Source organism: Beauveria bassiana (assembly GCF_000280675.1).
Source record: "Beauveria bassiana ARSEF 2860 unplaced genomic scaffold BBA_S00005, whole genome shotgun sequence".
Lineage (NCBI taxonomy): Eukaryota > Fungi > Ascomycota > Sordariomycetes > Hypocreales > Cordycipitaceae > Beauveria > Beauveria bassiana.
Window position 1 is genome coordinate 1243446 of NW_007930840.1, and position 25898 is coordinate 1269343.

Sequence of the window (25898 nt, forward strand, 5' to 3'; positions counted from 1 at the left end):
ATCTCGCGCTGTTCTTCTATTTGATCAGACACGTTCTCCTCCTTCTTCAACTATTGACCTCTTCTTACTGCTGTCTAATTCTTCCGCTGCTTCCTCAGCGTCCTCAGACTTGCGTTTGTTCACAAAAACTCGAGTCGCCACCAACAACAAAAGCCAAACAAAGGCTTTTTTTTCATCAATTCGCCCGCGCGCCGCTGGACGATACGACCTATCATCTCGAAGATCTATATACGACCGCAGCTTGTCGATTGCACTTGTCTGTTTGGATTTGATTATCAAGAAACAGCCGCGTAACACACATTTATCAATCACCGCCCATCATGTCTCACGAGGAGGATCTCATTGACTACTCCGACGAGGAGATTGGCGCCAACGAGACCGCCAACGCCGCGACCAAGAAGGGCGAGCTCGCCGCCAACAGCAACGTCGACAAGAAGGGCAGCTATGTCGGCATCCACTCCACCGGTTTTCGCGACTTTCTGCTGAAGCCCGAGCTTCTGCGCGCCATCGGAGACTGTGGTTTCGAGCATCCATCGGAGGGTCAGTCTTGAATCATCGCACACATTCTAATTACCCACAAACAAAGCATCAATTACTCCCTCCCCCCTCCTTGTTTCCTCGCCTTTTTCCCTCCTTTCTTGATACAAAGGATGAAAACGGAAGAGGAAAGTGTCCGTCCATCTCGCAATATGCGCGCAACAGAAAATCGCACTGGTTTTGGGGTCTTGAAGGACAACGCAAGCTGTCTTGAGCTTTCCGGTCGCGCTTGGAACAAAGCAAGACTTTGGATCAATGTCGCACAGGCCTCTAAGCCTTCTGGTTTACTTCGTGGATTCTGGTGTACCTGAAATACGGCTCCAGCCCACACGATTGTGAATGCGCTACTTCATAACGAGGCTGGCCATTCAGGACAGCTCTTCTCTTGAAGAACGGGCGCTCCAGCGCATTGGGCGATTCCTCTCGCTGTCATTGTCCTGAAACGACAAAGTTACAAGCGAAGCGCGAGTCCTGGTGGGAGATTCTCTTGGCGTAAGACGCCAAGCAGACCGTTGGTGAAATACGGCTAGGCGAACTCCCTCGGTTGGTGCGCAATAGCCCATTGACATCAATCGCGGTATAGTACATGGAGAGTCAGACTCGCGATAAGGCCTTGGATAAGGTTCTTGATGTCTGTTCCCCGTCAGGACTGTGCCTGCATGGCCGTGCATCTGATCTTGAACCTGCGACTGCATTGCGACGATGGACGGACTCATTCTCACCCTTACGCCGCTCGTTTCGTTTCCACCTAGCAAGACACACATTTCTAACGTTCCCTCGATCGACAGTCCAACAAACTTGCATTCCTCAGGCTCTTCTCGGTGGTGATATCATCTGCCAGGCCAAGTCTGGTCTTGGTAAGACTGCCGTCTTTGTTCTCGCCACCCTGCAGCAGGTTGAGCCAGTCAACGGCGAGGTTTCAGTTGTCGTCATGTGCCACACTCGCGAGCTGGCCTACCAGATTCGCGACGAGTACAACCGTTTCAGCAAGTACATGCCTGACATCAAGACTGGTGTTTTCTACGGCGGTACACCCATCAAGACCGATGTGGAGACTCTCAAGAACAAGGATACTTGCCCTCACATCATCGTCGGTACTCCTGGTCGTCTCAAGGCTCTTGTTCGCGACAAGGCTCTCCGCCTTGGCAGCGTTCGCATCTTCGTTCTTGACGAATGTGACAAGATGCTCGACCAACCTGGTACGCCACCCTGAACAGCATCGACGCGCAAGAGAAAGACTAACCATTCCCAGACATGCGCACTGACGTCCAAGACGTCTTCCGCGCCACTCCTCACCAGAAGCAAGTCATGATGTTCTCAGCAACTCTGTCCGAGGAGGTCAAGCCCATCTGCAAAAAGTTCATGCAGAACCCCACCGAGCACTACGTTGATGAGGACACCAAGCTTACGCTGCACGGTCTGCAGCAGTACTATATCAAGCTTGACGAGAAGGAGAAGAACCGCAAGCTTAACGACCTCCTCGATGAACTCCAGTTTAACCAGGTCATCATCTTCGTCAGGAGCACTGCACGCGCTACCGAGCTGGACAAGCTGCTTCGCGAATGCAATTTCCCTTCGATTGCTGTTCACTCGGGCGTCAGCCAAGAGGAGCGTATTCGCCGATACAAGGAGTTCAAGGAGTTCAAGAAGCGTATCTGCGTTGCCACAGACGTATTTGGTCGTGGTATTGATATCGAGCGTATCAATCTGGCCATCAACTACGACTTGTCCGCTGATGCCAGCTCTTACCTTCACCGTGTTGGTCGCGCCGGTCGTTTCGGTACCAAGGGTCTCGCCATCTCATTTATCAGCAGCGAGGATGACCAGAAGGTGCTTGGCGAGATTGAGAAGCGCTTTGAGGTTGCTCTTCCGTAAGTGCTACCTCTCGAACCAAGGAGATGTGTTTATGCTAACTCGACGATAGTGAGTTTCCCAAAGAGGGTGTTGACGCGAGCACCTACATGGCTTCTTAGATGACGAAATGTTACTTGCACGGTTCACACGATGTGACGGCCATTGCTGGAAAGGGGCCGATGAATCAGAAACCGGGAAACAGGTGATGAAAAGGGAATGATTTGTATGTGGCCGCTGTATCGTTTGGGATTTGCTAGGTTAATTTTACAATGAGATTAAGATGCGAGATTTCGAATACACTGTGCACATTGTAAACAGATGATGATATGGCTGCGCGCCGCCATGGCTCTCCAGAGCAAGTTTGCATTCACACAGCTTATTGCGCCACCCGTATAATGACACCTTGGGTTTTCATAGCCCAGCAGGCTTCTAACCAGCCTCAGCCAACGAGCAAAATTGAGTCATGCTCGACGAGAGCATCCACAGTGGTACTACAAAGAGTTGCTGCCTATTACGTTTACCGTGTCATATGTTGCACAAAGAATTGGAACGAAAGGGGAAGAACAAAGAGTGAGGCGGCCCGAGTTTGGTGCGAGCTGATCAAGTGTTGGCCATCATACACCACCGCCATCTTTTTCCTCGATATTAGGTACGAAGCAATGTGGACAGAGCAGACGGATCGAACAGCCAGGTGTTTGTTTCGGCGGGGGCTAGGTACTGATCCGTGGTCGAGGGGACGGCAAACGCTGCATGCGTCTCGACTCCTCTCGTGCTGCCTTGCAGCGAATTCGGAGTGCAACGAAATTCCGCCCAATCAAAGTGTAAACTTTGGTAAGAAACCTGTCAGAGGTGGATTGATCAGTATGATCTGTCACGAGCGCATTATCACGAGATTGAGACTCAGACAAACACACAGCCCCCCCTGGCGTGGCTTATGCGGCGCGTCCGACGGGCGATGTCGGAGCGGCCACTGTAAGTCGGCCAGGCGCGCGCGACTGGAGAGGACGCGATCATCTCGCGTATTCCGTACATGACGGTATTCAGTAGAAAAAAAAAGGTGTAGGGTGATTATGGCGAATCAATAAGCCCTCCGCCTCCCCGTAGATGGTGAGCATCTCGATTTGTTTTGAAATCCTCCGCGTCGGTCCGCTTTCGGGGGCGAGGAGGGGACAAGAGCGTGGCTGTATTTGTATTACAAGCCAAAGATGCTAGCGGGCTGTGCAGCAGCAGCGGCAGCAGCAGCAGGTCATCATCTGCGACCTACATCGGGGTTCTCCAGGGCGTTTTCCGGGCAAATCACTACTGAGTACGCAAAAATCAAGTCTCCTGGCCAATTTGTCGTTGAAGAAGAAGAAGACATATTGACCAGATGTGAGGTGGGTAGGTAGGCGCCGAGGCGGCTGCAGCCTAGTCTGGGTGTGTGCTGTTGGCTAGGCGGGCGCCGAAGCGGTAGGAACGACAAGGTCTACGCTACGCGTAATTCTATCACGAGAGTCCTCCCTCTTTTTTTTGTTTTTTAAAAAAAAAAAAAAAAAAAAAGGTCTTTGCCTTTGTCCGCGTGCTGAGGGAAGTGTGCAGTATGTGCAACACCCCAAGAGCTCTCACTCTGCTAACTAGTTGGAAGAGGCAACCCGCCGCAGCAATCTGTAAATGGGAGGGGGCAGGGGTTCGTATCAGAGTCCTCAGCTTGTTCATGCCTGACAACTTGTCAGCTGTCGCGTGCCGTGAAAAAATCACGTAGATTCATGCGCGACTCGGAGCCTCGCGTCCGCCAGCCAGCCACGGAAAGTTGCAAGGGGAGAAAAGGCGAGAATGACGTGCATGACTAGGCTGCAGCCCCCATGAATCCCGCCACGAAGAAGTTTCTTGCTCAGACGGTTTTGCCCATGGGCATATATTCTAGGCAGCCAGCAACCCTGGCTTGCCTGGCGCCTAGTTGGGCAGTCGCACATTACTGTTCTCACTGTCAAACAGTTTTGTGAAAATCAGTGAAGGAAGCCTTGATAAGCTGGGGGTGGGGTTTGGCCACTCTGTCACCATGAATCGCGCCATTTTGGGGACGGGGTCAGTTGAGTCACCGGAGAGAACCAGTTAGAACTCCTTTGGGGGCTTTCTTAGGAAGACAAAAGTCGAACCCCCAAGCCATACCTCCTTCAGCTTCGGAACTAGCAAGAAAGAAGATGGGAAATCGGGCATGGCCTGAACGGCTGGGCAACGGTCGGCGGCTTAACATGAGGCTCGCTTGACACTTTGATGCTACGGGCCAATGACTGCCAGATTAGGTAGTCGTAGTGTTGCGCCGGCGGCAAAGAAAGTCCGCAGCAACATGAGCAACAATACGCTGCAGACTAGCGAGTATTAGGTTGGTTGGGTATAACTAGAAACGCAGAGCGGCTTCTCCGGCGGGCTCGGGCGGGCGCAACAACCCAGGCCCGGAATGGTCAACCGGTGGCTGAATTCCGTCCGGCCACGAATGCAGCGAAGTAATGGTAGAGTAGAGGCTAGGCTTGACAAACTCGGGCATCAAGATGATGTTTTTTCAAGTGGATTGAACGCTAAACAGCCTAGAGCATCCAACACAGGGGAGGGCAAGCATTTACACTTGACATTACTGAAAATTTTCACAAAAGAGAGGGCATGTTCTCACACATACCTGTCTTTTCTATTCGAGCAGCTCAATGGAGAAGAAGTCTCCGGCCATCCTTTTGAGACAAGAGCGCAGCTTTCAATAAATCTCTGGCAGCCAAGCCACTGGGTGTGGCTTTACCTCGGAGGTCTAGTGCTTGTCTCGGCGGTAAAATAGCCATGCTCCTATGTACCCAAGGGTGGACTACCAGGACTGTCGAGAAGAAAATGACAGACGATTTATCAGTACTGCGGGTGATGAAGCTGCGATGGTGACAACCCATACAATCTCATACCGATAAAATGCCAGGTTACCATTATCCTGGTCACTGGTCAACCGGTGTACATTCTGCGACAACGGTTGGCGCTCGAGTCAGCAACATCCCCTCTCTGATAATTGTACTTCGTTGGACGCATGGTTGGATGCGACAAAGAAGAAACAGAAAGAGGAACGACCAGCACTGCTTGATGTGGGAAAATTTACATGTTTGCATAAATGCCACCATCATAGCAGTGATTTTGCTGCTCTTGGTTGAAACTCTTCCATGCCTCCATGATCGGAGTAAGTGTGAGTCTTGATATGGAAGGCGGTGGATGAGTGGCCACATTGAATTGAAAAGACATCAGCCACTCACCGTTGGGCATTACTAACGGCGGGGTGATTTCTGGTCCTGGCTACTTTGTCTTTGGTGCTTCGGCGATGACCGCAACCGCAGCAGATCTAACTAATGATTTGACCTGGCCAAACCAATTTTCGTTGACTGATGACGCCCGGACCCGATTAGAATGTAAAAACAGAAATTAGAGAAACTCACCCCAGAGGTTCTTCCGATATTCCGATGCATGCAGCTTCGCTTACATCATTTGACTGGAGGCTTCCAAGCTTTACAGGGTAAGAGTGGTAAATAGTGGCCATGTGGCAAATTACAGGGCAGCACTCATCGCTTGTCTGTGCGTGATTCTGCCGCCGCCCACGAGTACCGGGTACGTCTGGCCGCGGAGTATTGTCCTCAGGCATCAAGAGGCCAACATTATCATTGGGCGGTGCACACTCTGACTTGCCACACGTATGCCATGGGTTCCCTGACAAGGGGACAAGGCCAACTGCGGATGGCAAACTGCAAGCGAGGAAAAGTTAAAAAAGTTTGTTCATTGTCAATCACGCCAAGCCAAACGCGGGTGGCGGCCAAGATGCCCGTGGCAATACATAGATAGTATCCTGGTACAAAATTTCAAATGCGCGATGATGCAAGTGAGCAAGCAACAAAGTCTTGCCAAGTTGCAGGAAAAACTCTCGTGCAGTGCCGGGCGCCTGGCGACTTGATGCATGCGCTGCGAAATGCCCCCCTCTTCGAAGGCTAACGCGATTGCGCATGGCCACTAAACAGGCCACACTTGGCAGACAAAACGGAGAAGCGACGTGTTGTAAGTAGGTTGCGGGGAAAGAATGCTCATCGTGAATGTGAGAGGAGTCATATCGCCACTGCGGGAACCATGGGCGAAAGACGAGTAATGCTACTTGCTGGGCTTTGCAACCATGGTCCGTCAGTTGGCTGTTCGCCCAGCCAGTTTGGCGTCCAAGCCCAAGTTCTCTACCATGCCAACATGCATTTATGAATCATACAGATTACTGCCCCTGGGAGGAATAAAACGGCGGCAAGTATTTAGAGAAGCATGAGAACAAGTTGGTGCTGCGAGTGTGATGCAACGCTTTCGCAGCATTCGTACTAGATACCGGACATGCAAGCCACCATCTTTTGGTCTAGCTGGCTGGCGAGAGCGGACAATCGCCTGAGCCACAATCAGCCTCGGGTACTGGGTACACTCATCAACAAGGGGCTCATCGCAGCCACGCCCAAATGGCTACCTGCTGGGCCTCGCCCCATCCAAACGGCGGAGCACCTGGGATCGCCGGGACCAATGGAGTGGTGTCGGAAAGGAGCGCTAGTCCGTTTCTGTCAACATCGCCGTGGCGAGTTGAACCAAATTGAAATCAAGGGGAGTCTGGCAATCCCCCCCCTCCTCTGCAGTGATCAGTTACCAGCACCACCACCGCATTACCTCGCGCGCCCGCCGTAATACGATGCCAGCTTAGGTACTTTTTTCGCTGCCGCGCCATACTGGCGGTACTTGGTTGGCCACTCACCCAGACGAATCCGCCCCAGCCTTTGTCATTCGTAGATTCCTCAAAACTAAGCCGTGACCCTCGCCGTGACTCTTCGTTTCCCTCCTCCCATCGAACTGCGAAGCCGTCGCGATGAAGTTTGAACTCGCCCTGTAAAAAAACCAGCGACTCCTCGAAGTCTGCTTTGGTTGATCTCTCCACTCCACGGCGCATCATTTTTAATTATCGACATTTTATTTTGGTTGAATCTGTACTTTTCTTCTACTTCTTCTTACCGTTTGAACGACTTGTCCTTCGACCATACTCCGCCTTCCGCCAGTTGAAAGACGTTTTTTCTTCTCGACCTTGTCCGGCCCTTACCACACCCGCTCGCAGCGACATTCACTTGTACCTTGCGACTTGTCCCGGAAAAGTTGTTTTGCAAAACACGCTCAGCTGCATTCAAGAAACACCGCCTCTACTTTGCGAAAATTCTCGATACCGGCGACCTTTTTTCCTCCCACCCCTCGCTATTTCGTCAAATACGCAAAAAAATCAGAGCGAACTTTTTCCTGTGTTACTCATACCACTATATTTTTTCCCGCTATTACCAACGGCAGTCCAATCGAATAGGTGCCTGGTGTCATCTTCTGCCTAGAAGGTCCCTCTAGCTCGGCTTCTTTGACCCCCCCCTCCCAACGGCGCTGACGCTCACTGCTGGCCCCTCCGAAACCGCCTGTGGCCCACTGCCATTACTCTCTCTGCCTGCTGCGCTGAGCCCGAGTGAGCCTGAGCCTGAGCCCCCCCCGCCTGGCCACCACCACAGTTGCTCACTGCCTCTTGAGTCTTTCGCCACCCGTGCAAAAGAGTCACACAGCCGTTTCCGGTATCCACACAGCACAACGCCTCCCAGGCTGTCACCATCGGCGTCGCCTTGGTCTTGGGCTACGGTAAAAAGAGTCACATTTCTCTGCTCCCTCCCCTTCCCTTTTGCTAAATATATTCCCGGTCGACGCTCCGTCCCCTGCAGACGCACATCACCTACCCGTACCTGCATATCATCGTCGGTCGCGTCCTGTCCCTCACCCCCGGCGTTCGACTCACCCTCCCCTCGCCACTTTCGACATACGACACCGGGCCTGCGCCTCATGACCATTGTCTGACTCGATCCTCTCTGCCTCACTCCTACCCGACAAATGGTTGACTTGATTTAAACGGTCTTCCATCACCACCAATCCTCATTTCTTGAGATTATACAGTCTTGACGAAATGCCTCTTGCACCCTACACAACTATCCCAGTCGCCGTCTCCGCCTCGTCTACCGGTTTCATTGTCAGTGTGAAGAAAGCCTTCACTAGCTTCGACATCTAGCCGATCTTGTTTCTCATCTCCCGGATATTAGCCTTTGTCGATCGGCCTCTGCGCATGCATTGACATTGGCTAGCTCTACTTGACACAAGATCTTGAACATCTGCTCAACGGTAATTTACGATTCGTCTCTCGGTTTGACATAGCCAGACGGCGACTGGAATAATACAATACGCGGCTTGAAACACATTACACACCTTTCAAGCCTTTCCTCATAATATTATATACACACTCTTCAAGATGCAGGTCGACAACGACATCTCGCCGACCTACGTCTCCATCCACAACCAATATGCCACTTACAACAACATTTTGACCTCTTCCGTCTCAACTACAAATTCTACCTGGTCTGACACGGCCTCTCAATCTTCAGATGACACCTCGATTTCCTCTACTTGCGACTCAGACTCTTGCGATTCCTACTACCGCAAGCATCATGTGTCTGCCCAGGCGGTCAACTATCGATCTGCTCTTACCCAGGCTACCGTTTCTGAGCCTCTCCCAAAAGAGCTGCGTCAGAATCCCCGCCGCTCAGCCCCCGGATCTCGCGCTCGGGGCGCTTGCCCACCTCCGCTTGTCCGACAAAGCGACCGAAAGGTCAACTTTGTCGACTCTCTTGTTGGTATGTCTCTATGCCACTCAGCCTCCATGGCGCTTTCAGGAATGCTTCTCTCACACACTTACCCGTATAGACTCGTCGACGCAGATTGTCGAGGCCATTTGGCCACTGTCTTCTGCAGCATGTCGCTCTGAGCCCGGTATCAGGACAGTTTTGCCTTTGCGCACCTTTATCCAGGAGACTCTCCGCCGCTCCCGCACCAGCTACTCGACCCTTCAGGTTGCGCTCTATTATCTTGTCCTGATCAAGCCGCATGTTCCCAAGCACAACTTTACCATGGAGCAGCCGGAGGACCGTCATGCCGACCGCGCTCTCCAGTGTGGCCGTCGCATGTTCCTCGCTGCATTGATTCTCGCCTCCAAGTACCTCCAGGATCGCAATTACTCTGCTCGAGCCTGGAGCAAGATTTCTGGTCTCAACACTTTTGAAATCAATCAAAACGAAATCTGTTTTCTGCTCGCTGTCAACTGGAAGTTGCACATCGCCGACGATGTCTTTCAGCGCTGGACCGAGATCGTTCTCAAATACACACCGCCTCCCTCACCTCCCTCGCCTGGTGCCACGCAGGCCCTCTCCCAGCAGAGCATTGAGTGGAGGAATTTGATCTTGCGCCTCAACCCGGAGCTTACCAACATTGATGGTCCGTTCTCTCAGCAAAACGATCTCGATGCGCTGCGACCTCGCAGCATCCTCAACCCCCCTACCGATGCTCGCGCCGCCATGGTTGCTGCCGCCGATGCCACCCCCAAGGCTTTCATTTCGGCACCCATTGCAACTGCGGAGTCCATGGGCACGCCCGCTTACTCCATCGGCCGCCCTGCGCCTGCTATGGGACTTCTGCCAACCCCCCGCCTGACTCCTCAAACAAACGGTCTTTGCACTCCTGCCGTGAGTGTGGGATCCTTCAGGAAGCCCAGCGCCATGTGTCTCGCCATGGCCCAAGCCCACTCGGTCACTGGTACTCAACACCTCGACCGTCTCCCCATCTCGGCGACTTCGTCTCCTCTTAGCTACTGTCCGCCTCGTCGCTCCTCCCTCGCCAACTCTGTCTCCACTGCCTCGTCCCCCGAGTCCATGATTTCGGACGTCTCTCGCTCTTCCCGCTCCTCTTCAATCTCATCAGTCTCGTCCCTCGCTAGCGCGACCCTCAACTCCAAGTTGATGGCTACGTCGCGATTCCGTGTGGCTAAGTCGATGAGTGAGAGAAGTTGCCAGAAGCCGACTGTCCCGTCCGTTCCTGAGGATTTTGCTGATGAGCACATCTTTTCGTCGTCGCCCGAATCGTATACCGGCCCGGTTGCGAAGCTCGGAGGCCTGTCCTTGGACACTCCCTTGGCCAGACGCGAAGAGGAACTCGAAGACATGGCTAGAGACCCTGTCTGCGACGCTGCTCGCGCCCTGCAGGACCTCCACAACCAGGATCTGCACTCTGCCAGCTCTACGCCCATTGCTCGCATGAACCGCAAGCGCAGCCGTCCTACGCTCATGGACGACAGTCTTCAAGAAAACGTCCGCCACCTCCTACATGGCACCTACCACATCCCCGAGGTCACATGGAACATGAAATCCTCTCACAAGAGAGTGTGCTGCTCTACCGAGGCCGTCACCGGCTTCCAGACTGCCAACCCTCGCCCGGTCCTTAATCAGGGCCAGGGTATCTGGGAGGGCATCCTGAACTAGAGCTTGATAAGACGCTTATTGTTTATACCAGAAATGGTGCACACAAGTGCTGAAGATATGTACTGGGCAGTATTATATTCTCATCTCAGCGTATCCAGCATTCTTATCCATTTCCTTTGTTCCTGACACAACACATTCTCGTTACACTGTTTGCTTGGGGCGGAGAACGGAGTCATGGCAACGGGTGTTTTTCTGCGATAACACAACGCCTTGGTGAAAATTTCTTCTTTCTCCCTTTACGAAGCGCGTTGATAAAACATGGGCGGGTCTTGGGCAGGATTGCTGTTGCATCAGGCCCAGGCTGCCAGAGGTTTTGGCTTGGGCCGAAGAGGCGCACAAAACTTAATAATTGCATGCATCGTCCAAGGGTGCGGACATGATATAGGGATGACGATTAGCGATGTCTAGTTTCGTTTTAAAAAAACGGACCAAGTAGAGTCGTTGATACTTGTACGAATATAGATGATTGGCTTATCTGTTGAACCATTGCAATTTGATGTGATTAATCTTACCCCTACAGCCGCAATGCTGCAGTGGGGAGGTATGTAAATGCCAGTCTACAACAAGGCGAGCACGTAAGAGCGGTCCACGTTTTGTGACTTGAATATCAAACTTGGACTAATTTCTCACAACTCCAATAGGGACGGATGAAGGCTTGCCAACATTACGTTGTCGTCTTGATAGAATTGCACATAAAAGTAGGCCGACGAGCCGTGCGGTCCGTCGCCATCTGCCACGGTGGAGAGGTGCTAAAATCACGCCATTGATACACGGCGTCCCGACAAAGGCAAGACGTGATAATTTAAAAATGGGCTGTTGGTAATGTAGTGGGAATAGCTTTTGCTTACTGACCATTGTCATATACAACAACAAAACTCTTTTTTTTTATTGAATTATTATCATCTCCAGGACGGCGTGGCAGAGTCAACGCCAACTTGGCCACATCTACTGATACTAGGTCCATATCAGTTGTTGCTGTCGTGCCCACTCGTCCAATTCCATCTTGACTAGGCGTCCCGTGCCCTTGAGCAACAGCACAGCATCCATTGCCAACATGATGCAGGCTTGCTCTTCCAGGACGGTGCTCTCCCGCGCGGCCTGCCCCTCGCGCGTCGTCGTGGTCGCGGCGCCGCGGTTTCGAACGCTCGCCACCACCACCACCACCACTACTCATCCAGTCGTTGGCACGTCCCGCAGTCACAAGGTCGTCATTGTCGGGGCCGGCGCGGCCGGCGCCAGCGTGAGCCACCAGCTCCTGCGCTCAGGGCGCTACGCGCGCGGCGACATTGCCGTCGTCGACCCGGCGCCGTGGCACCACTACCAGCCCGGCTGGACGCTCGTCGGCGGGGGTCTCGCTCGCAAGCAGGACCTGCGGCTGCGGACGGCCGACGTGCTGGACCCAAAGCTCACGCTGTACGACGAGGCTGTCCGGGATTTCCAGCCCGCGGACAGCGCGGTGACGCTGGCGATGACGGGGCAGACGCTGCGGTACGAGCAGCTCGTCGTGTGTCCGGGCATCCACATTGACTATGCTAGCATCAAGGGGTTGCCGGAGGCGTTGGCGGACCCGGGCGCGCCGGTGTCGACGGTGTATGGGTACGAGGGCGCGGACAAGGTGTTTGGGACGGTGGAGGGGCTGAAGAAGGGAAGGGCGCTGTTTACGCAGCCAAAGGGCCTAATCAAGTGCGCGGGGGCGCCGCAAAAGGTCATGTGGCTGGCGCTGGATCACTGGAAGCGCGCGGGAAGGTACCGGCCCGGCATTAGCGGCGACGGCGATGAGGGGGAGGGCGCGGGCGTGGGCGTGACGTTTGCGACGGCGGCGCCGGCCATGTTTGGCGTGCCCAAGTACAGCGCGGCGCTCGAGGCGCTGCGGGTGGCGCGCGGCGTCGAGGGTTTGTTTGGGCACGACCTGGTCGAGGTGGACGGCGACGTGGCCGTCTTTGCGCGCGAGGCGGCGGCGGCCGACGGCGGGACAAGCACGACGACGATTCGCCGGCGCTTCGACCTGCTGCACGCGGTGCCCAAGATGGGTCCGCACGCGTTTGTTGCGCGAAGCCCGCTCGCCGATGCGGCGACGGGCCTGGTGGACGTGGACGCGGCGACGCTGCGGCACAAGAAGCACGGCAACGTGTGGGCGCTGGGCGATGCGGCGGGGCTGCCGACGGCTAAGACGGCGGCGGCGGTGACGGCGCAGGCGCCGGTGCTCGTGGCCAACTTGTTGGCCGTGGCGGAGCAAGGGAGAAAGGAGGAGAGGGAGGAGAAGAAGGATGAAGAGGAGGGGCCGCTGCCGGCGACGTATGATGGATACACGTCGTGCCCGCTGACGACAGAGTATGGCAAAGTGCTGCTGGCCGAGTTCAAGTATGGCGGTGAACCAAAGGAGACGTTTGCGAGGCTGGGCGTGGACCAGGCGGTGCCGAATAGGCTGTTTTACCACCTGAAGAAGGACTTCTTTCCGTGGGTGTACAAGAAGCACATGATCAAGGGAACTTGGGGCGGTCCAAAGGGCTTTCTCCGGTAGAGAGAGAGGGTTTTGAGGAAAATGGGGGAGATGGGGGGAGAAGAATTGGGATCAAAGACTAGATGCAAAAGTTCAATCATGGTCGAGACTGCAAATAGAGAAAAGGTAGATTATCGGTAAAAAAGGAATGGAAGGACAGAAGCCCTCGAGAGCTCATGTCGTGATATCCTGATGACCGGGCTGTGTGTGTGAATGGCAAACTAGTGTTGTATTTGGCAGCCGGCAAACTTGCAGTTTGGTTTCGCCGGCAAGCGGTTTTTGGGGGATGAAATTCCAACACAAAAAGCAGGTGAACACAACATTATGTGAGGATCCGTCATCACAACTTGACACAAAAAGCCAAGTGATATGCTCATTTGGGGATGCTGTATGACGCTGGCTCCTCTTCTGTGACGGCTTCACAAGCAACTCTCCAACCTCAAACGTGTCATTGGAAAACACAATCATTTGCACTGTCAAGTTACAAATTTGTTTGCAGACAATTAGTGTGAAGCTTGACAGATTGTCTCACATGGTGTATAAGAGAAAACTCCTTGATGAAGTTGAACTGACCGACTCCAGTAGCAAACAATGAGTACGAACGGGGCGATTCGCTCGCCGGCTTCGGGTTGCATGTGGTATAAGCTTGCTTGTTTGTTTTCAAGGAAGCTGGGCAGTTCTTGGACCTCCGCCAAACTGATCTACCAAGAACCAAGATCAAGCTCCGAGATTCAGGGTCTAGCCAGCCCGACGTCACTTGGTTACAATTAAGCCCACTTACACAACATGCGACCGACTTTCTCTCCAACCAGACATTTGTGTCGAAAATATGTATATAGTCTGGAGAATAGACCTTTTACAGGAGAGCGATATCAACTCCTCTCCATAACCCAAACAACCCAACTACAACACATCTTGACAAGGCCATGATGCGCTTTCTCCTCGCTGCTCTCGGCCTCTTTGGCCTCGCCGCCGCCGCGGCCTCGGCCGTCTGCCCGGGCAACAACCACAACGACACCATCAACAACCTGAGCACCGCCCGGGGCCTGAAGCTGCGGGTGCGGCTGCGCGATCCCCGCGCAGACCTCGCCTCGCCCGTCCAGCACCAGTACATCAGTTCGATCCACGACGGCGCCGGCACGAACCTGGTTGGCTTTCGCGCCGACACTGGACGCATCTTTTACGTCAACGGCACCGATTCCGATAAAGACACGTCTTGGAGCACCGTCTCCGACGGCGGCGCCCCGCCCGTGCCGTACGGCCTCTCACTGCACACACTCGACGACGACTGGGACGTGCAGGTCGCCCGTCTGGACGTCGGCCCCGGCGACGGCGGCGTCTACGTGCCGGCTGTCGGAGCCGCCGCCGCCGCCGCCGCCGCTCACCCGCAGCTGCGCCCGATGGGGTGGCTGGCCTGCAACGAGCCGCTCGCGTACTATGGCGGGAAGCGCTTCAACGTGCTGCGGCGGCGGGGTGGCGGAAGGGGGGCGATGCTGCCCCTGCCCCCGGAGGAGTGCGTGGCGATTGCGCTGCTGCCCGAGTGCGCGGAGCTCAAGGAACTGCCAGAGGGGGCGCTTGCGAGCCACGAGTTTGCGCGGGAGGTGAGCTGCTACAGGGATGCCTCCAAGATGTAAAAGACGCGCGGGGGGAGGGGGGGGGGGGACAGGACGGATGGTGTCGAATTGAAGACTGGATGCATAATTGGCATGTTTAATGAATGTGTAGAACTGGCCACATTTAACGAACACTGTGCATACGTATGACTGACCATGGTATTTTCTACTACCATGTAACTGGATAATAATTGTCTTCCGCGGCTTCGACAACTGTACTAACCTCTTCATCAGTTGCTCGTGTTGTGTTTTTTTATCTCGAATTCTATAGCTTGAACTTTCCTGTTGGAAATTAACAAATCTTGCTCATTTTACATCCAATAAACTGAATATACCCAAGTAACAGTCGAAAGAAACTCCGCAACGGGAAGACTGGTAGTCCCTGTCTCTGTCGTGTCAACATCAATGGCCGACACCTCCACATTGCTGAACAAGAGACTTGCATCCGGTAGAGTACGGCAGGGAAACCTAGAAACCCACCTCATCTGAATTCTTTCGGCGTCATTGTTTCCGAGAAGACTCGGATCCAGGGGAAGTACCCCCACATAACACCAACTTTCATGTAGATGATTTCTTGTCACAGTGAATAACTTATAGCGAGCTGAGTTGACTATTGGTGATGGAGCTGCTCGACTGCGCAGCTTCTAACACCGTCCGTACTGTGTGCAAAGAATGACAACTTGGCTACCGACAACTTGACTCGTACTGGCAAATAAAAAGAAAATACACGAAAAGGGGTCGAACGAGGTATCAGTATTTGTTCCAAGGGGCTCATACATGCACCTGCACCCACCCCACTTTACCGCCCTTTGCCTCTCTGCACTGCACCATGGGCATGCGACGCATAACTTGAACTAGTTCTCGTGAACCAAACACGAACAAAAAAAGAGTCGTGCGACGAGCACTGCAGTAGCCAGTCAAAGACGACCCGTAAAAAAAAACGGATGTGGTGGTCCGTCGGCACACGGAAAGCAAGTTCTAGACCTCTCTGCCTAGCACTACTAACACTGCTCGGGAAGTTGGATAGAGCCAAAGATGGCATGGGATCCGTGTGCGTGACCATGTGTTCGGCGAAATAGAAAAATGTCTTTGACCACCTTTGAGATGTTGTGGGCGTATTAATAGTCTCAATAGTCTCAAAGGCATGAGAGAATTATATATATTGTAAACCTTCAGCTACAGGGCAGCATCCCGTGATGTGTGCTGGTCATGTTCCGGCGGGTAACATCGCGTGGTCGGCAAGGTCAGTGGGATGCCTTGTCGGGTGTCGCCAAGGCGTTGCACAATGGTAGGGGCAAGGCATGATATGAACATGCGCCCGAGCTCGGCCACTTTGTAGTGTACTTTAAAAAAAACTGAATAAGGGTTACAAAGAAGCAAAGAGGAGATGCCGGTATATAATCTACCAATTATCCAAGTCGTGTCTCAGTATTGTGCCAATGATTTTCATCAGATCGACATTCAACTTCACGCTATCGCTCCAAACCTGGCGATATGCGTGCAACACGGCCATTAGCAGGGCTGTCACTCTTGCAGCGAGTCCTGGCTGCCAGCACCAATTTTCTGGACCATGCTCGCCTACTCTCCAGAGTGGAAGATCCGGCCTGGTTTGAGACAAACATTCCTCTGATAGAGGTCCCCAGCACGCAGATCCAAGACGTCTACTACTATCGCTGGCAGACTTACAAGGAACACCTGGCTTACACGGGAGCCCAGCACGGCTACCTCGCCACGGAATTCCTCCACCCAGCCGGGTACGGCGCGCCCCTTGGCGGAATTGTCGCCGCTGCCGGTCATCATATTGCAGAGGGTCGGTGGCTGCGCGACCTCCGCTACGGCCAGGACCTGGTCAACTACTGGCTCGCCGGTCCCGGACAGCTTCCCAAGCCCGCGACCGAGGAGCTCAACAAGGACACGCACGACTGGGCCCACGAGTATAGTTTCTGGGCCGCCAGCGCCGTCTGGAAACAGTACCTCATTACCGGAGACGTAAACTTTACCACGAGCCAGCTCGACAACCTCGTCAAGCAGTACCGCGGCTGGGACAGCCACTTCAACTCTGACCTCGGACTGTACTGGCAGGTCCCCGTCTGGGATGCCACTGAATATACGGCGGCCTCGTACGAGTCCCCCAGCGGTGATGCCTACCACGGCGGAGCCGGCTTCCGCCCAACCATCAACGCGTATCAGTACGGCGACGCGCGCGCCATTGCCGAGATTGCCTCGTTGACAGGCAACTCTGACCTGCAAAGAGAATATGAGAAACGCGCAGAGTCTTTGCAAAAGGCTCTGCACTCGCAATTGTGGAACAAGGACAAGAAGTTCTTTGTGCATCGACATCGCGACTATGGCCAGAAGCTGCTAAACGATCGTGAGATTATGGGCTTTCTCCCCTGGATGTTCGACATGCCTACTGCCAACTTTTCAACAGAGCCTTTCGAGCAGTTGATGGACACGCAAGGCTTTTCGTCAACTTTTGGACCAACCACTCTTGAGCAGAGGAGCAAGTGGTACATGCACGAAGCCGACGGCTGCTGCCGCTGGGACGGCCCCTCGTGGCCCTTTGCCACCTCGCAGACGCTCGCCGCGGTCGAGACGCTGCTGCACCATTACCAGCAAGATACCGTCAAACCGTCAGACTATTTCAAGCTCTTGGAGACGTATGCAAAGACTCTTTACAAAAACGGCACGCCATACGTTGCCGAAGCGCACCATCCCACCGAGGATAGATGGATGTACGACGGACGTGACCACAGCGAGGACTACAACCACTCAACATTTGTTGACAATGTCCTCGCGGGACTGCTGGGGCTTCGCGGGCGCCCCGACAATCACTTGACCATTCGCCCGCTGGTGCCCTCAACCTGGGCGTACTTTGCCGTCGAGAACATGGCCTACCACGGCCGCAGCATCACCGTGCTATGGGACGAGTCGGGCAACCGATACAACCAAGGAGCGGGCTTCAGGGTGTATGTCGACGGAACTCTGGTCCTCCATCGCGATGCAGTCGAGCAAGTCACCGTGGATGTCACTCCTGCCATCCCTCAGCCCCCAGCCTTCAAAGTGAACATTGCCGCCAACTCCCAACGGTACACCCAGTTGTCGCGGGCCTTTGCTTCCTACACGTCCGGGTTCGACGACCCGATGCGGGCCATTGACGGCAACATCTGGCGCACAGGCGTGCCGCCCAACACCCGCTGGACCTCGTACCAGAGCCCCAACGCCAGCGACTATTTCGGCGTCGATTTCCGCCAGACCCAGTCGCTGTGCGACGTCCGCCTCTACTTTTACCAAGACGACGACGGCGTCCGCCTCCCGGCCAGCTACGACCTGCAGTACCTGCCGCCCGGAGGCGACGCAAGCGCCTGGGTGACTGTGCCCGGCCAGCAGCGGAGCAAGGCGGCGCCCACGTCATCCAACGAGCAGATTCGCATCACCTTTCCCGCCATATCCGCGTCGCAGCTCCGCGTCGTCGCGCCCAACCCGGAGCCGGGCAGGAAGGGCTGGGGCCTGTCGGAGCTCGAGGCCTGGACCGCGCCGCTGTTCCAGCTGCGCAACGAGAACAGCGGCAAGCTCATGGGCGTCGAGCGCATGCTCGAGACGTCTGGCGCCCTCGTGCAGCAGTACGACGACAATGGCTCGCGCGACCACCACTGGGAGTTTGTGCCCGCGCAGCAGGCAGGCTGGAGCGCGATTCGGAACCTGCATAGCGGCCTCGTGCTCGCCGTCGAGTCGGACGATAATAGCGCGAATCTGGTGCAGGTCAACGATGACGACGAGGGTGGTGGCGGCGGCGGCGGCGGCGATCGGAGCGCGTATCGCCTGTGGAAGGTGGAATCGCGCGGAAACGGGCACTTTTTAATCAGGAACAAGGGAAGCAACAAGGTGGCTGGTGTTGACGGCATGGCTGTGACAAACGGCGCCAACGTGGTGCAGTTTGATGACAATGGAACAAAGGATCACTTGTGGAGCATTTTGCCCGCAGCTATTGAGGGGTGTTGATTTTGTAATGACAGATGAGAGAAATCAAAGTAAATAAGTAAATTCAGTAAATAAGAAATTTTCAAAGAAGACATAAAACAAGGTACCTGAATCATATAACAGAGGACAAACAACAAGAGCCCCGAATCACTATGGAGAATGTCTAACAGCCGCTCAGACGATCGCATTGGAGGATCTCGCCAGAAAGGAAGCAACGCGTAGCATGGGCAAAGTCGTCTGGTCAAGACATAAAAGAGTACAGTGCCAGACGTACTCAACAGATACAAGCTTTGCGTCGTAGGCCATCCATCGATGAGTCGTAGCCACCATCCAAGTCACGTTGGCCCCAACTGCAGTAGAAAATAGCAGTTCTTAAGCTCGCTGCTGGCCGTTGAGTGTTCGATATATACTGGCTCAAATTCAATCAGCGCGACCGTATCCAGCTTGTGCTGGTACAATCACATGGTAGAGAGAATGGAAGGGATTGAGTCAAAAATTGATTCCTCGGCTTTACCTAGCCACGGCTATGCAGGCCGCACCTTGATCTAGCCTTGCTTCATAAATTACGCCGACTTTACAACCTTGTCGTCATCAAATTCTATATCCACAATTCCATCAGCCTTGACGGCCTTGACAACCATGCCCTTAAAGTCAATCGGTAATCGTCTTTTCAATTCGTCAGTGCACAGCGTCAGAAGCTTGATGCCCTGTCCGAGAGTAATATCCGGGTGATGGTGCTTGTCGAGGATCGAGAGGCAGTAGTACCTATTCAAGCATGGTCAGTCGTCGTCTTCCAACCTCAGCCGGTCAGCGGCAGCGATAACTGCTCTCAGCTTGCTTGGCGCATCGTCGGTGCTGCTCAGATGTTGCTTACTGTGCGTAGCCATGTGCGGCATAAGGAACCTCGGCCATCGCTGCAAGGTAGTCCATCCAGTACAGAGAGGGCTTGCCCGTGATGGGATCGACACCACCCATGAGGAGATTGACGTTGTAAGGCTTTCGCGATCGCAGGCTGGAAGCGAGCTCGCCACGCACAAAATGTGCAAGGCCCGAGGGAGATAGGTCTGTCTCGTTTCGCATCGAGTACAATTGTGCGTTGCGCTGGATATATTCGGCAAATTGCACTGCAAACGGAACATTGCACGTCAGCATCGTCGCCAGCGTCCCCTCGGCGAGCCATGCATCACACGGATGCGCCAGCTCAGGTTCGAGGCGGATGATTTACCTGTATCACCAGCTTCTCCAGAAAAAGCAAGCAAAGTGTTCTTGTTCAACTCTCTCGTCTTATCGTCCGATGCCTTGAGGATCGTAGCGCCCCTCATGGCGGCCTTGGAAGCCGCGATGAGGGTAAAGTCTTTGCCAGTGATGCCCAGTAGAACCTCCCTGATGAGGCAATGTCAGCAGCAAGATTCATGATATTTGAGAATGAATGTGTTGTCTCACATATTGATTGTTGCGTGGGATAGTGTTGTGGTTGAAGAGGAAGCTTGATGCCTTGTAGAGTGTTGCGTTTCGGCAAGCTAGGTAGCTACCTACCTCAACTAGGCTGCTGTAGCCATGCGCGTCAACAAGCGCTCGCAGTAACAAGTCAAGTTGCGCCAGTGGATGACCGGAACCACTATGACCCGATCAGCCCACACCATTGGTCGACGCCTGCTGTGGATACACTATCCATTTCTGGCAAGTGCCTCTCCAACTTTTTTTTTTTTTTTGAAAGGCGGCAGAAAACTTGCTACTTTTCTGGCCTGGAAGATAGACACAGCGCTGCTTTCTCCCGAGCAACAGCGGTAGCCATGTCGTCATTCTTCTCAATCCCCGGCAGCCAAAAGAAGCGCAAGAGAAATGTGTCTTCAGAAGCGCCCAAAAAGAAGATTGCCGTGCAGCGAAGCAATGGCAAGCCCCGCGGCAACAAATCCGCTGCGACACCAAAGAAGCGAGCACGGCGGGACGACTCAGTCTCCGAAAGTGAGTCGGACGATGACGATGACGACTCTGTCGTTCAGTCCGACGAACAAGAAGATGTAGACGATAGCGAATCTGAAGAGAGCGAAGAAGAAACCGCCGCCGAACGAAGATTGCGTCTAGCCGAGCGCTACCTCCAGAATGTCAAGCAGCACGTCGACGAAGCTGGCTTTGACGCTGCCGATATCGATCGGGACATGATCGCTGAACGATTAGAAGAGGACATTGCAGAGACCAAGGGAAAGGTCTATCGTCAGTTGGCGCCCGAATTGGCCCTTCAACAATCGTCACAAACATTCTTTCGAACAAACACCCATGCCATCACTGGTGTCGCCGCATGCGCTCCATATGTGTACACCGCATCAAAAGACATGTTTCTCCACCGATGGAGAACACAAGATCTGCCAAAGGATCAATATCCCCAAACAACAAAGCGCAAACCCAAAAAAGCCGCCGCACCCCCCAGAAGAAAACCCGAGCTCGAAACCTGGATCAGAGGAAACACTGCCAAAGCTGGAGAGCGATACTTTAAACGTCATACTGGCCGAATTCTCACTGTTGCGGCCTCACCAGATGGCAAATACGTCGTAACTGGAGGAGAAGACAAGAAAATTATTGTCTACGAGGCAGAGACGTTGAAGCCGATCAAGGTTCTCACCCACCACCGTGATGCTGTCACGGGACTTGCCTTTCGAAGAGGTACAAACCAGCTCTACTCTTGCTCCAAAGACAGAACAGTCAAGGTTTGGAGTCTGGATGAAATGGCTTATGTCGAAACGCTATTTGGCCACCAAGACGAAATCGTGGACATTGACGCACTGGCGCAAGAGCGCTGTATCAGCGTTGGTGCGCGCGATCGTACTGCGCGCCTCTGGAAAGTCAGCGAGGAAACACAGCTCGTCTTCCGCGGCGGCGCTGTCGACAAGAAACCGAAGAGTTCGGCAGTAGACAAGCGCTCATTGCTGGCAGAAGGCACCATGGACCGCATCGCCATGATTGACGACGAATTGTTTGTGACTGGAAGCGACAATGGTTCCATTTCGCTCTGGAGCGTCGCTAAGAAGAAGCCTGTGTACATTGAGGTGCTGGCACATGGCGTTGATCCGCCACTCGAACCTCAAGCCGCTTCTGCCGAAATGGAACCCAGAAGCGCCGAGATCCCTGCGCAAACGCCACGCTGGATCACAGCACTCGAGACGATACCATACTCTGACATCATCCTCAGCGGCAGCTGGGACGGGCAAATTAAAGCCTGGCGGCTTTCGGAGGATAAGCGCAAAATCGAACTCTTGGGTTCGCTTGGCAGACAAGAAAGCGAGAGCTCAACAAAGACCACCGGCATGGAAACGACGGAGCAAGATGGCGAGGACGACAGAAACGCTGCGTATAAGCAGCAACCGCAGCGTCCCATCGAGGGCATCATTAATGGCATCACTGCCTTTGAGCGCGGCGATCGCGGCAAAGATGGACTGTGCATTGTGGCCGCAGTAAGTAGCGAGCACCGCCTCGGTCGGTGGAAGGTGCAAAAGGGCGTGAGAAACGGTGGCGTCATCTTTGAGGTGCCTCGCATCTCAAAGGAGGTGACCAACGGCCACGCGGAAAACGTGGACTCGGATGAATGAGACAATGGAGCCGAGAGTGTGCATACATGTTCATATCAGAGGCGAATCACAAAAAGAAAGCTCGTGAACGGGTACGAGACGGAAGGCAAGGGAGGCTTCATGTACATATTTCCCTCAAAACAGTCGTGTGTACACATGACACTGCATCCTTCTCCCATTTTGCACCATAACCATGGGAAACAAACAAAAGACACGTGTAAACAGCCCTTTCAAAAACACCACGGCGTGCACAGTAGTAGTATAGATGCTCAAATAATGCGTCATGTATTGTTAGACGTAGCTAGTGAAAATGTGAATCATGCCAACCCGAGCAAACTGCTGCACGAACGAAATGGTGCCAAACTACAAGTACAACCAAACCTCTTTGATCCACAACTGTCAACATCCAGAGCCTGTTGAACAGTTTACATTCCACCGCTGTAATGAACAAAAGCGTCCATCTCTATATGGATATGAAAAGTAGTCAAAACCCCAAACATGGCGCTCTAGCTCTTAAATGAATAAGCGACAAAAGGTTACAAGCGCGCAGACTTTGATGGGCGTTTCCGCCGCGAGGGGGAGCGCGCCACCACGGAGAGAAGCTGCACCGAATCCTGCGTGTCTTGAGTTTGCGTGTCGCCGGGGCTTGCAGGCGGAGGCGACACCTTTGGCTGCCGTTGGTGTGCGTGCGTCTTGTGCGCGCGCTTCGCGGACGGCTGCGACCCCGTCTCGTCCGCAGCCTGTGCCGCGGGTGCCGGCATCTTGACCATGGCCACGGCGCCTTCGTCGTCGGACACATGCCATACGTTTGGTGGTGGACGCGGAGTCGGGAGTTCTTGACTGATGTCGGAGCTTCTGGGCGGTAGCGCCTCAAGGGCAGTCTCGGACGCGCTGCTGCCCGAGACGGCGCTCGTGCGTTTCTTTTGGCGCTTTGCCTCGCGTTCCTGTGCAAGACGATCGGTCTGCTCCTTCTGCAATCCAAATAGAATTTCCCGAACCTTGTCGCGCAGCCGCGCAGCGTTAATCGACCAGCCGACATGCTCCTTCGCCAGGATCTTGCGTACTAGCGTGTCTGGGTCCTTGAGAAACTCATCCATGTAGCCCAGAACAAAGACTCCGCAGTCGCAGAAGTTGTCTTGCTCGGGTATGCCGCGGGCCTTCTTGCCGACGGGCACGGCCGCTAGGTTGATATTCTTCTTGTCTTTGGCTTCTTCGACAAGGTACTCCTTGAGCACCTTGCAGGTCGCGGAGTGAGTTATTCCGAGGGAATCAAGCGTGATAATGCGTGGCACAGAGGCGTCTGTACGCTTGGATAGAGTACGGCTGCCGTGCACAGCTCGTGGCGGAGAGCCCGCTTCTGGAGCTATTTTCGATGGGGATGATGCCAAGCCCGACGAAAGCTGTCTAGAGGAGCGTCGTGGCGCAGTAACGTCCTCGAGCGAAACATCCGTCATTCCTTGCTCCATATTCGTCATGATCAGAGATTCTGATTTCGGTCGGCGCAGAATATTTGTGGAGGTGTCAACATGCATTTCATCTTCCGTAGGCGCTAGCAGCTTTGAAGTGTTGCATATGATAGCCAGATACCAGTGAGCGTTCTCATTAACCGGCACCACGACATAGTCGTAAGAGAACAAATCTACCTTGGAAGTCCAGCTCTTGACACCGTCGTAGTTGATGCCCCCTTTACGGGATGTCAGCTTCTCAAAGAAAAATGTGCTCATGATATGCACGCGACTGACGAATTCTGGATGATCTCGTCCTATATTGGTTTGCAGGTATCGCAAGTAGAAGTTAATCAAGTTGTCGTTGAGAAATTCGCCCTCGTCCAGCTTGAGAATATCTTCTTTTTCCACCGAGGTTCGGTTGCGCCCGCTGGCAGGGTACACAAGCGTTTGTTTCCAGTCCTCGTCCCATCCGGTGTTCTTCTTGGACCAGCGTTCGAGAGATGGGACAATTTCCTTGCGAGTTCGCGATGACCTTCTGGTCCGCCGCGTTTCCATGCCAATTCGTCGGGCTGGTGATGCAGAGCGCCTTCGCTCTTCGAGGGGAGCGGAGCGAGCTGTCGAGTTGCTCTGCGGCGACTTCCGTTGCGTTTGAGTTTCTTCGTCGCCGGAGTGCCTGCTCCAATCCCTGGTTACATTCACTTGTCGGGTGTCATCATCCTCGCGACTGGCAGGTCGCGAGCTCTGTGCAGCTTTCTTCCAGGAGACGTCAAGGATCTTTTTCAATTCTTCTCTGTTGTTATTAGTTAGAGAGGGATGAAAAAAGATGGATTGACGTTAGAGTTACCTTGTGTCGGTTTGCCTCTCAGAAAGACCCTCAACGATCATTTCGGCAACTTGAGCAGCCCCTTGCGGGCTCGCAAATTGCAATGTGATTGTCGGCGGTCGACCGCGGAGCATGGATCGTCGAAAATGCAAGTAGCATCCGCCGTAGCGAACGTTTCTAACGTCCTTTACATTAAATGAAACCCATTGATGCTCTTCTTCCCGCGTTCCGTTGGCCCATGCTTCCAGAAGAGAGGAATCGCTTGACGAGCGATGCAAAGACAGCTGGGGGCAATTGCTGTCTGACACACAATACGAATAAGACCCCGACACAGCCTTTACTATGTCTATCGAGACTTTATTGACGCCTTTCGACCCATTATCATCAAACTTTGTCGAGATTATGTTGCCGCGCATACGACGAGGAGAAGATTGTATCCGTGAAAATTGGGTATGCCGAACTCTTGACGGAATAGTTGAATGATTGGACTGCAGTTCGTCCTCGGACGTCTCGATTTCGTCAAGCTGTAATGAGACCTCGCGACGTTTGGACGCATGCTTGAAGTGTGCTGATGAATCTACATTGGTGGACCGCCGTTTTGGACCACGGTGTCTGGGAGCAATATCGGAGACAACCCTAGATGGTGAGGGATCTGGGTCATATATATCCACCGAGATTTGAGCTTTGTTCTCTGAGGGACGGGTAGAGCCAGCGTGGGCGGTCTGAGGGTTGCGGTCGTCGGTTGTTGCTTCCAATTTTTCTAGCCCGAGTTTCCAGGTTTCGTGTAAGAGACCGTCTCTAGAATGAGCGCTCAGCTTTTGCCGCTTAGCCGAATTCTGATGCGGGACGGAGGATGGTCCAGAAAATTCTCGCTTGTTGCCACTTTGGTTGAGCGTATTGACTGAGGCGAACGACTGATTCATCCGTTTCTACACGGTACGGGTTAGTTTTGTATGGCGAGAAAATATGGTATGCTGGGGGGAAGGAAAAAACCTACAACCCTCTCGATCCCCATGGTAGCTTTAGTCGGCCTGCTGCCCATTCAGTCAGTGTCTTTTCACATGCTGATGCATCAACGACATACCACCCATAGTCCGGGCACGAGTTGGCTTGGGAATAATATCGACGTATAGCGCTATGAGATGTTGGTACGAGTACAATAGTGCTCAAGTTATCCGTCGAT

General features: G+C 53.8%; 8 protein-coding genes across 8 annotated transcripts; 6 read left to right on the forward strand and 2 right to left on the reverse strand.

The window, feature by feature from the left end:
• Positions 1-320: 320 nt before the first annotated feature.
• On the forward strand, positions 321-2510 carry BBA_02666 (DEAD/DEAH box helicase; the record flags this gene model as incomplete). The annotated part of the gene is made up of 4 exons (XM_008597763.1): positions 321-540; positions 1326-1736; positions 1790-2408; positions 2462-2510. 4 exons carry the CDS (start codon positions 321-323, stop codon positions 2508-2510), a joined length of 1299 nt encoding a protein of 432 aa, XP_008595985.1.
• A 6218-nt stretch (positions 2511-8728) lies between these two features.
• On the forward strand, positions 8729-10787 carry BBA_02667 (cyclin-like protein; the record flags this gene model as incomplete). The annotated part of the gene is made up of 2 exons (XM_008597764.1): positions 8729-9110; positions 9181-10787. 2 exons carry the CDS (start codon positions 8729-8731, stop codon positions 10785-10787), a joined length of 1989 nt encoding a protein of 662 aa, XP_008595986.1.
• Positions 10788-11841: 1054 nt separating this feature from the next.
• BBA_02668 (pyridine nucleotide-disulfide oxidoreductase, putative) lies at positions 11842-13308 on the forward strand (the record flags this gene model as incomplete). Its single annotated transcript, XM_008597765.1, has 1 exon — positions 11842-13308. One exon carries the CDS (start codon positions 11842-11844, stop codon positions 13306-13308), a length of 1467 nt encoding a protein of 488 aa, XP_008595987.1.
• Positions 13309-14216: 908 nt separating this feature from the next.
• On the forward strand, positions 14217-14921 carry BBA_02669 (uncharacterized protein; the record flags this gene model as incomplete). The annotated part of the gene is made up of 1 exon (XM_008597766.1): positions 14217-14921. The coding sequence occupies one exon, from the start codon at positions 14217-14219 to the stop codon at positions 14919-14921; it is 705 nt and encodes a 234-aa protein (XP_008595988.1).
• A 1473-nt stretch (positions 14922-16394) lies between these two features.
• On the forward strand, positions 16395-18902 carry BBA_02670 (uncharacterized protein; the record flags this gene model as incomplete). The annotated part of the gene is made up of 1 exon (XM_008597767.1): positions 16395-18902. One exon carries the CDS (start codon positions 16395-16397, stop codon positions 18900-18902), a length of 2508 nt encoding a protein of 835 aa, XP_008595989.1.
• A 542-nt stretch (positions 18903-19444) lies between these two features.
• Positions 19445-20556, reverse strand: BBA_02671 (proteasome A-type and B-type; the record flags this gene model as incomplete). Its single annotated transcript, XM_008597768.1, has 4 exons — positions 19445-19646; positions 19756-20005; positions 20071-20264; positions 20522-20556. 4 exons carry the CDS (start codon positions 20554-20556, stop codon positions 19445-19447), a joined length of 681 nt encoding a protein of 226 aa, XP_008595990.1.
• Positions 20557-20674: 118 nt separating this feature from the next.
• Positions 20675-22465, forward strand: BBA_02672 (WD domain-containing protein; the record flags this gene model as incomplete). Its single annotated transcript, XM_008597769.1, has 1 exon — positions 20675-22465. The coding sequence occupies one exon, from the start codon at positions 20675-20677 to the stop codon at positions 22463-22465; it is 1791 nt and encodes a 596-aa protein (XP_008595991.1).
• Positions 22466-22980: 515 nt separating this feature from the next.
• On the reverse strand, positions 22981-25730 carry BBA_02673 (Ulp1 protease family protein; the record flags this gene model as incomplete). The annotated part of the gene is made up of 3 exons (XM_008597770.1): positions 22981-24682; positions 24737-25644; positions 25713-25730. The coding sequence occupies 3 exons, from the start codon at positions 25728-25730 to the stop codon at positions 22981-22983; spliced, it is 2628 nt and encodes an 875-aa protein (XP_008595992.1).
• Positions 25731-25898: the final 168 nt, after the last annotated feature.